This window comes from Coregonus clupeaformis, chromosome 24, assembly GCF_020615455.1.
Source record: "Coregonus clupeaformis isolate EN_2021a chromosome 24, ASM2061545v1, whole genome shotgun sequence".
In the NCBI taxonomy this organism is placed as follows: Eukaryota; Metazoa; Chordata; class Actinopteri; order Salmoniformes; family Salmonidae; genus Coregonus; species Coregonus clupeaformis.
In genome coordinates this window covers 14,775,610-14,786,983 of record NC_059215.1, presented here as the reverse complement: position 1 = coordinate 14,786,983, position 11,374 = coordinate 14,775,610, and the positions used below count along the sequence as shown (strand labels likewise).

General features: G+C 43.5%; 1 protein-coding gene across 1 annotated transcript in view; it reads right to left on the bottom strand.

Moving 5' to 3' along the window:
- Positions 1-7,299: 7,299 nt before the first annotated feature.
- Positions 7,300-11,374, bottom strand: part of LOC121537767 (nociceptin receptor-like) — an 83,423-nt gene continuing 79,348 nt past the window's right edge. Inside the window, exon 4 of the mRNA XM_041845396.2 lies at positions 7,300-8,941. Within this exon, the coding sequence (XP_041701330.2) occupies positions 8,421-8,941 (521 nt within the window). The 3' untranslated portion in view covers positions 7,300-8,420. The remainder of the gene's footprint in view (positions 8,942-11,374) is intronic.

Here is an 11,374-nt window from a genome sequence, read left to right as displayed (position 1 = left end):
CGGTGCAGTCCCACATGCGCCGCTGCTGCAAGGTCTGGAGGAAGGCCAGGGTAGCTCTGTCCCGAGCTTCGGCGTACATGCAGAGGCAAGCCAACCGTCACCGGTCCCAGGCTCCCGGTTACTCTCCTGGTCAAGAGGTATGGCTGAAGTCACGGGACCTTCCATTGAAGGTGGAGTCGAAGAAGATGGCGCCTCGTTTTATAGGACCGTTCAAGATACTGTCTATTGTTAACCCCTGCGCGGTTAAGCTACAGCTTCCTGCCTCCCTACGGGTTCATTCCACCTTTCATGTTTCCCAGATTAAGCCTGTGTCGGTTAGCCCTTTGTGCCCGCCCTCTCGTCCCCCTCCTCCGCCCAAGATCGTGGGTGGGGGTCCGGTCTACACTGTCCGGCGACTTCTGGATGTTCGCCGCCAAGTCGTGGTTTCCAGTACCTGGTGGATTGGGAGGGTTATGGTCCTGAGGAACGTTCCTGGGTGCCCAGGAGCTTCATTGTGGATCCTGCTCTGGTTCGTGAGTTTCATAGGTTACATCCTGATAAACCCTGTCGGCCGCCAGGTGGCGTCCGTAGAGGGGGGGTACTGTTAGGCCTACTGCTGCTAGGTAGCTCTCTCTCTGCTCTCCCCCTCCCTCTGTCTGTCCTTGATTGCAGGAGTGAAGTCTGGTGTGCGGGAGTCAGGGTTCCAGCTGCAGCTCATTCACCATAATCACCTCAGCCTTTAAGACCCGGTCAAACTTTCCACTCATCGTCAGATCATAGTCAAGACAACCATATATTTGGAACCTGACTCCTGCCTCCGCTTCACTCCTGCCACCACCATCCTGCTCTTCACTATCGGGCCTCTCCTTTGGACTCACCACGGACACTAGGACATTACGGTACCACACCTGCCCTGACCTGGATCTGTACCCTCCCTGTAACCTGGACTTGCTCTTCCCCATTTATTGGAAACCTGGACTATTGAACATTATAATAAACCTGTTAAAACTTCTCTGGCTTGGTGTACTTGTCTGCATTTGGGTTCTATCCAGTTAAATCATAACAGAACCAGGCTCTCTGGGGAAGAGGAATGTCTTTACCCTCCCTGGACCAGGCTCTCTGGGGACGAGGAATGTCTTTACCCTCCCTGGACCAGGCTCTCTGGGGAAGAGGAATGTCTTTACCCTCCCTGGACCAGGCTCTCTGGGGACGAGGAATGTCTTTACCCTCCCTGGACCAGGCTCTCTGGGGAAGAGGAATGTCTTTACCCTCCCTGGACCAGGCTCTCTGGGGACGAGGAATGTCTTTACCCTCCCTGGACCAGGCTCTCTGGGGACGAGGAATGTCTTTACCCTTCCTGAACCAGGCTCTCTGGGGAAGAGGAATGTATTACCCTTCCTGAACCAGGCTCTCTAGGGAAGAGGAATGTCTTTACCCTCCCTGAAGAGGGTGAGAAAGAGAAAGGAGAGACGTTAGAGTGTGTGTGCGTGTGTGTGTGTGTGTGTGTGTGTGTGTGTGTGTGTGTGTGTGTGTGTGTGTGTGTGTGTGTGTGTGTGTGCGTGCATGCATGTGTGTGTGTGTGTGCGTGTGTGTGTTTGTGTGCATGTGTGTGTCAATGTACATGTGTATGAACAAATGAGAGTATATCTATGAGAAAACAACCTCACACAAATACAGTTTTGACAAAATGTATGTCTCTGATTCCTCTTGTAACCCACCTCTGGAAGTGTAGTGCCTCTCTCGTTCCTGTCACGTCTCTCGCTCAGATCACGGCACTGTACTCACTCTTGAAGTCATCGTTCTCCAGTAAGAAAAGGTGGTGGTCCAAAAAGTTGACTGAGGTTTGCCAAAAAGCACCTGGAAGCACCTGGATGATCATCAAGCCTATTGGAACAATGTTCTATGGGCAGATTATTCAAAAGTCAAAAAAAAATTGGACAACTTGGGTCCCATTATGCCTGGCGAAAACCAAACACTAAATTCCACAGTAAGAATCTCATACCAAAGGTCAAGCGTGGTGGTGGTGGTGTGATGGTTTGGGGATGCTTTGCTGTCTCAGGACTTGGACGACTTTCCTTAATAGAAGGAACCTTGAATTCTGCTCTGTATCAGAGAATTCTACAGGAGAATGTCAGACCATCTGTGAGCTGAAGCTGAAGCGCAGCTGGGTCATGCAGCAAGACAATGATCCAAAACAAGCCTACATGAAAATGGTTAAAAAGCAAGAAATGTCATGTTTTGCAATGGCCTAGTCAAAGTCCAGACCTAACCCCAATTGAGATTACATTACATAACTTTGTTTATGACATAAATTAATGAAGTATGTAATTATTGTGTTATTTGTTCACTCAGGTTCCCTTTATCTAATATTAGGTATTGGTTGAGGAAATGATAACATTCAGTATCACAAATATGCAAAAGTAGAGAAAATTAGAAAGGGGACAAAATACTTTTTCACGCCACTGTAGATATCATAAGTTGAAAGGTCTTTCCTGCCAACCGGCTACCGATGTCATTCTTCTGTGAGCTGCTCCATGCGACAACCAGTTGTGGCTCTTGCTGCCTGCGGAGGATATTCCTCTGAAACTAGGCCATGCGTGCTGCAGGCATGTGAATATATTTTTGTGTAGGCTACTTTGCTTTTGATTTCTCTATTGTAGTACATGATTACCTCCACCACACTACTTTGATATGCAATAGAAAGGATTGAGAAGTGAGTATAGGCAACGCCAACTGAACATAAAGTGGGTATAAGGCGTATACCTGCATATAGCCTCCGCTACACCACTGTTTTACAATAATAATAATAATAATAATAATAATAATAATAATAATAATAATATGCCATTTAGCAGACGCTTTTATCCAAAGCGACTTACAGTCATGCGTGCATATTTTTTTTTTGTGTATGGGTGGTCCCGGGGATCGAACCCACTACCCTGGCGTTACAAGCGCCGTGCTCTACCAGCTGAGCTACAGAAAAAATGCACTCTCCTATGAGATTGTGCTGGTATTATGGTTGCTGTCCTTTCAGCGTCACGAGCTTGTCACACACTGAAGGTCAATTAGATTCGCCACTGCGCAAACGTGTAGTAGATATAAAGATTGTTAGAATTTCCCCCGTGTCCCCTTTGCTAATAGGGAACGTGCAACTTCCCCAAACGACTTCCCCAACTCTTCCCTACCAGCAAGTCATTGAAATTGGGACAAAGTTTGAGGATACTTTTCAATGAAAGCAGACGCTCTTTCAGCATTACATTTTTTTCATTCATTTCTAAAATGTTCTACAAAAAAAAAAAATCCCCTTTGACATTATGGAACTATTGTGTGTAGATCAGTGACACAACATCTCAATTGAATCCATTTTAAATTCAAGCTGTAACACAAGAAATTGTGGAAAAAAAGTACAGCGGTGTGAACACTTTGTGAAAGGCACAGTAACAGGATTAGGACCAGTGAACAGATTCCCAGGTGGCAGATTGCATGTGTGTCTTACTAGTTTACATTATCAAGTACATTCATGGGGTAAACCTCCTCTAAGACTATGTATTAGGCTGTTTCATTTACATTTACATTTACGTCATTTAGAAGACGCTCTTATCCAGAGCGACTTACAAATAGGTGCATTCACCTTATAGCCAGTGGGATAACCACTTTCCAATATGTTATTTTTTTTTTTTTTTTTTTTTTTTTATATAATTATATATATATATATATTTTTTTTTTTTCTTTCTTTGGGGTGGGGTAAAGGGGGTTGGAAGGAATACTTTATCCTATCCCAGGTGTTCCTTAAAGAGGAGGTTTGAATCCTAATCAACCCATCCAATATGAGTACATCTGTTGTTGAAGTACAGTAGATCGATACAGCTACAGTACTCTCCAGCATGTGTCAAATCAAATCAAATTGTATTTGTCACATGCGCCGAATACAAAAGGTGTCGACCTTGCCGTGAAATGCTTACAAGCCCTTAACCAACAATGCAGTTCTAAGAAAAATAAGAGTTGTATATTGTAATGACCTGACTAGATCATAAAAGAACAACTGTCCAGACAGAGGATTGAGTTTACGAATGGACGGTTTATTAAACCAACTTTACACAGGCTACTGTTTGGCCGTAGCCCACGCCAAATAAATGAAAGATAACCCACAAGCCAATCGTGACCTTCTCTTGTGAAGCCCAGACGTAAAGAGAGAGAACAAAGGCTAAACCTGGTCTTAACTTCCAATGCTCCATCCCCCTGCCCAACCCCCCTCCACGCCACTCCGCCAACCGCCAGGATGCCCGGCATCAGAACATTCCAGGCATTCCCGTGATTGGCAGATAGCAGGTTGATTGACATGTCGGACCCCGCGAACACTAGGTACTGGTAGGTACAACACAACCATCTACTAGCCTAACACATAACACACAGCTGTCTGTGCGGGTCGCTACAATATATTTACTAATATTTTTTTATCAAGCTGCATATGCTGAAAGCTTTGTTCGTGCATAGGTCAAATTATATTTTGAATTTCCTTTCTTTTTAAGCTCCAGACAAAAGCTAATGTTTCACTTAAAACATCGTTATTTTGTATTTATTAATATGGCTCTGGTGTTGCGTCTGCTGGCGTACACTCTTAGAAAATAGGATTCCAAAATGGTTATTTCCCCATAGGAGAACCCTTTGTGGTTCCAGGTAAATCTCTTTTGGATTCAATGTAAAACCCTCTGTGGAAAGGGTTTTTACATGGAACCCAAAAGGGTTTTACCTGGAACCAAAAAGGGTTCTTCAAAGGGTTTTCCTATGGGGACAGCTGAAGAAGCGTTTTAGGTTCTAGATAGCACGTTTTTTTTTCTAAGAGTGTATTAATTCTGTTGCATCATTCATAGCAACACGGAAAGGGAGAGCTCATCTAAATTGAACTGTGTTCATTAATTAAGACTAGGGTTGCAAAATTCCGGTAGCTTTCTCAAAATCCACAGGTTTTCTAGAAATCCTAGTTGGAGGATTCCCAGATTTTCTTGCTTATTCATTCCTGGTTCCGAGAATCTTCCAACCAGGATTTCTGGACAACCAAATTACCAAAATGTTGCAACCCTAATCCAGACAAGTTTGAATGTCAGTTAGCAATGTACTTAGCGATGTGCACCATCTCCTGTCTAGCATTTTTGGAGTACGTAGCAATGCTAATGGAAATAGATGGACCCAGCTAGCGGTGCTCTCAAAAGCACGAGGTAAATCGAAATATAATGTACAACTCTAGTTTAGATGAACTATCCCTTTAAGTGGTTAATAATAAATATGCTATTATCTTATTACTAGAGAGAATAAAACAAAAACAAAGGACAATTCCCATCACAACCATTTTATTCATATGCAGATAAAAATATAACATTTTTTAATTCAAGCTTCTGCAAATGTTCTTTAGCATCAACAACAAGCTGGCTAGCATATAAACTGTCGTTAGCACCAACAACAAGCTGGCTAGCATATAAACTGTCTTTAGCATCAACAACAAGCAGGCTAGTGTATAAACTGTCTTTTGCATCAACAACAAACTGGCTAGCATATAAACTGTCTTTAGCATCAAAAACAAGCTGGCTAGCATATAAACTGTCTTTTGCATCAACAACAAACTGGCTAGCATATAAAATGTCTTTAGCATCAACAAAAAGCTGGCTAGCATGTAAACTTAGCTCATCATCAGCAAATGAACCACAAATTAATAATAATAAATAGCTACGTAAAATGCAGTTCACAAGTAAACATACGGTTACAATCTTCATTATAGCAACAACCATTTACGCAAACACTGTTTTCGCTCTTTTAATAATAACATATTTTTTTGCTAGATTTGGCTTTTGATAATATTCTGTTGACATTCAAGTGGTCTGGACATGTAAACTAACGGAAAGACTAGAGTTGAAAAATTCCAGTGACTTTCCCTGAAATCCCTGGTATTCTAGAAAAAACCTTGTTGGAAGATTCCCGGAATCCCCCAACCAGGATTTTCGAAAAACCTGGGAATTTTGGGAAAGTTATCGGAATTTTGTAAACCTAGGAAAGATTCTCTCTGTACACAAAGAGTTAATAACACACGTACAGACTAAAGTGGAAAATATACACCAAAGACAGACAGAAGTCTTAGAAGTGTCTTAGATAGATGACTGTAACAATACTTTTACATACCTTTACATAGCATGTCTATATATACAGAGTAACACCACGTTATATATACAGAGTAACACCATGTTATATACACAGTGCATCCAGAAAGTATTCACACCCCTTGACTTTTTCCATATTTCATTGCGTTACAAAGAGGGATTAAAATGGATTTCATTAAAAAAAATTGTCAATGATCTACACAAAATACTCTCTCAAAGTGGAAGAAAAAGTCTTACATTTGTCCCAAAAAAATCATGAAAAATAAAACACTAATATATCTTGATTAGATAAGTGTTCAACCCCCTTAGTCAATACATGTTAGAATCACCTTTGGCAGTGATTACAGCTGTGAGTCTTTCTGGGTAAGTCTCTAAGAGCTTTCCACACCTGGATTGTGCAACATTTGCCCATTATTCTTTTCAAAATTCTTCACGCTCTGTCAAATTGGTTGTTGATCATCGCTAGACAACCATTTTCAGGTCTTGCCATAGATTATCAAGCAGATTTAAGTCAAAACTGTAACTCGGCCACTCAGGACATTGACTGTCTTCTTGGTAAGTAACTCCACTGTAGATGTGGCCTTATGTTTTAGGATACATACCCATAACATGATGCAGCCACCACTATGCTTGAAAATCATCTATTGGATTTGCCCCAAACATAACACTTTGTATTCAGGACAAAAAGTTAATTGCTTTGCCATAGTTTTTGCAGTATTACTTTATTGCCTTGTTGCAAACAGGATGGATGTTTTGGAATATTTTATTCTGTGCAGGCTTCCTTTTTTTCACTCCGTTAGGTCAGTATTGTGGAGTAAATACAATGTTGTTTATCCATCCTCAGTTTCCTCAAATCACAGCCATTAAACTCTGTAACTGTTTTAAAGTCACCATTGGCCTCATGGTGAAATCCCTGAGCGGTTTCCTTCCTCTCCGGCAACTGAGTTAGGAAGTACGCCTGTATCTTTGTAGTGATTGGGTGTATTGATACACCATCCAAAGTGTAATTAATAACTTCACCATGCTCAAAGGGGTTGAATACTTATTGACATTACAGCTTTTCATTTTTTTATGAATTTGTAAAGAATAAAAAATAAAAACATAATTCCACTTTGACACTATGGGGTGTTGTGTGTAGGCCAGTGACAAAACAATCTCAATTTAACCCATTTTAAATTCAGGCTGTAACACAATAAAATGTGGAAAAAGTCAAGGGGTGTGAATACTTTCTGTATGTAGAGTAACACCATGTGATGTATTTTCATTTTGCTGCACTTTTATTTTTCCCTTTTTAATACATTTTACTTTAAGACTGTGCTGTTCCAAAACACATTATAATACAAAATATCTTTGCTTCTTTTTTTACAGGAAGACAAACAGAAATATACATACGCGGAGCATCAGGCAGCATCATCATCTGCGATTATTTCATCGGTAACAATGAATAAAAGCTTCAACAAGCAAGTGTCTGTTGTGATGTGTTGCCCGTTCCTACACAACACCTGCATTCCTACACAACACCTGCATTCCTACACAACACCTGCATTCCTACACAACACCTGCAAGGTAATAAAAAACAAACAAGGTATAGAAAACTAACAGTGAAGCACCATCAAGGACTAATACACTTTATCCAGGATAGTGGATAGTATTTATAACAAACTTTGTTTGGTATTTAAGGCCATGGAATCAGTTAAATTGTTCCTCTCTAACAAAATAAAACAGAAATAAACAAATAACAAAACATCCACTTACAGCATAGAAACAGACAGAAAAGCAACACGACGAAAAATGACCACGACAACATAATTAATCAACCAACCAACAGACTCAGAGTTGAGATAAGTGTGAGCAAAAACTGTTGACATTCGCGGAAATTGTCCTTGAAGCACACAGACCTAAACTCTGAACTTAATCGGCCTGAAAATGATTAACCAACAAAAAAAAAAAGACAACATGACATCCATGTAAATAACATCCATGTTCACTAAAGACACAGAGAAGCCCCTTAGTCCCTACTAGAAGGTCCGTTAGACTACGTGACCCTGCTGTTCAGCCTCCAAACAACTCCGGCCCAGATCCGTCCCCAACCAGGCCATTCGGACAGTGCCCCCTGCCCTGGGCCACCTCCGGTCCTCTTCCCCGGCCTGTCCCCGTTCGTCCCCAGCCCAGGGGGGGACCGACGTGCTGCTAGAGGGTAGTGATCTGGGTGAGCTCCGTGTTGGAGTTCCCTGTCCCCTGGTGGTGGTTGTTCTGGGGCTCCTGGCAGACCAGGGGCAGCTCCACGCCTAGTCATGCGGGGTTTGTATTCCCGTCCGCCGTCTTGCAGTTGTAGGCCACCTCGCGGGCGATGCTCCTCATCCGGCCCGACTGCTGCCGGCTGTGGAACGGACCCGGATGGCAGAACTCCCTGAAGCACCTCTTGAAGTTCTCGTCCAGGAAGGCGTAGAGGACTGGGTTGAGACTGCTGTTGACGTAGCCCAGCGCGATGCAGAAGTGCATCAGGGCCATGGTGAGGAGGCTACTCAGGTTGAAGCCCAACGACTGGGCCAGAGCCATGATCTGGACGGGGGTCCAGCAGACCACGAAGGCTGCCACTACCACCAGGACCATGCGGGTGATGCGGCGCAGGTTGCGGTCCTTCTCCTTGGAGCCGGACAGGATGCGGACGTTGCGAAGACGCTTCACCATCAGGCTGTAGCAGACACTGATGATGGCCACCGGGATGAGGAAGGAGAAGAGGAAGACGCAGGTGCCGAACACAGGGTCCCAGTAGCTACGAGGGTCCGGAAGGACTACGATACACTCTACACCTAGAAGGGGGACAGGACAGAGGGTTAGGGTTGGACATAGGGTCCCAGTCGCTACGAGCGTCCGGAAGGACCACGATACAGTCTGCACCTAGAAGGGGGACAGGACATAGGTTAGGGTTACTGTAAGGGTTGGGGTTAGGGAACGAAAGTTAAGGGTTAGGACATAGGGTTAGGACACCACACCTACAGGGACAGGACACAGAAGAAGACTACTGTCCAATATCCACAAATGTCCAACAGAAATGTGTGTTCAGCTTTATCCCAACCCCACATCCTGTACACACACATAGGACCAAGCATTTAGTGATAGTAGGAGGATTGAGAGGAGAGAATAATCCAATCAAACAAATCCCCGCTAGGAATCCAATCTCTTTGCATCACTCAAAAAACAGATACCGCTGGACCCAAAATGGTCAATATCAGGGGATCCCTTTATCTATATCTTTCCGGATATCCGACAATTTTATTAGATACAAGGAGTTGACGTGCTCCAGATACGCATGTCCTTAATTTCATGTATGGAGCTAGGATATTCTCTGTAATTGGGACCTCTGAGTGGCGCAGTGGGTTCACCAACTACTTCTCAGATAGAGTTCAGTGTGTCAAATCGGAGGGCCTGTTGTCTGGACCTATGGCAGTCTCTATGGGGGTGCCACAGGGTTCAATTCTTGGGCCGACACTTTTCTCCGTGTATATCAATGATGTCGCTCTTGCTGCTGTTGACTCTCAGATCCACCTCTACGCAGACGACACCATTTTGTATACATCTGGCCCTTCATTGGACACTGTGTTAACAAACCTCCAAACGAGCTTCAATGCCATACAACAATCCTTCAGTAGCCTCCAACTGCTCTTAAACACTAGTAAAACTAAATGCATGCTTTTCAATCGAACGCTGCTGGCACCCGCCCACCCGACTAGAATCACCACTCTCGACGGGTCTGACCTAGAGTATGTGGACAACTACAAATACCTAGGTGTCTGGTTGACTGTAAACTCAACTTCCAGACTCACATAAAGAATCTCCAATCCAAAGTTAAATGTAGAATCGGTTTCCTATTTCGCAACAAAGCCTCCTTCACTCATGCTGCCAAACATGCCCTCGTAAAACTGACTATCCTACCGATCCTTGAATTCGGCGATGTCATTTACAAAATAGCCTCCAACACTCTACTCAGCAAATTGGATGTAGTCTATCACAGTGCCATCCGTTTTGTCTCCAAAGCCCCATACACTACCCACCACTGTGACCTGTACGCTCTTGTTGGCTGGTCCTCACTACATGTTCGTCGTCAAACCCACTGGCTCCAGGCCATCTATAAATCACTGCTAGGCAAATCCCCGCCTTATCTTAGCTCATTGGTCACCATAGCAGCACCCACCCGTAGTCTGCGCTCCAGCAGGTATATCTCACTGGTCATTCCCAAAGCCAACACCTCCTTTGGCCGCCATTCCTTCCAGTTCTCTGCTGCCAATGACTGGAACGAATTGCAAAAATCTCTGAAGCTGGAGACTCTTATCTCCCTCAATAACTTTAAGCATCAGTTGTCAGAGCACCTTACCGATCACTGCACCTGTACACAGCCCATCTGAAATTAGCCCACCCAACTACCTCATCCCTATATTGTTATTTATTTCGCTCTTTTGCACCCCAGTATCTCTATTTGCACATAATCTCTTGCACATCTAGCATTCCAGTGTTAATACCATTGTAATTATTCTGCACTATAGCCTATTTATTGCCTTACCTCCATAACTTGCTACATTTGCACACACTGTATATATATTTTCTGTTGTATTTCTGACTTTATGTTTTTTACCCCATATGTAACTCTGTGTTGTTTTTTACCGCACTACTTTGCTTTATCTTGGCCAGGTCGCAGTTGTAAATGAGAACCTGTTCTCAACTGGCCTACCTGGTTAAATAAAGGTGAAATAAAATAAAATAAAAAATAAAAAAATAAAAAAATCGCAGTGCTAACTGTGCTACTAGAGATCCTGGTTCGAATCCAGGCTTTGTCGCAGCCGGCCGCGACCGGGAGACTCATGGGTGGCGCACAATTGGCCCAGCGTCGTCCAGGGTAGGGGAGGGAATGGCCGGCAGGGATGTAGCTCAGTTGATAGAGCATGGCGTTTGCAACGCCAGGGTTGTGGGTTTGATTCGCACGGGGGGCCAGTATAAAAAAAAAGACAATTTTTTTTTTTTAAATAAAGGTATTCACTAACTGTAAGTCGCTCTGGATAAGAGCGTCTGCTAAATGACTAAAATGTAAATGTAAAATCTCCCTGCTACTGTATGAGTCCAGGAAGATATCTAGGGTTAGACACGTTCAAGACACGCACCTGATGCGTGTGTACCCACTTACATACACTACACGACCAAAAGTGTGTGGACACCTGCTCGTCGAACATCTCATTCCAAAATCATGGGCA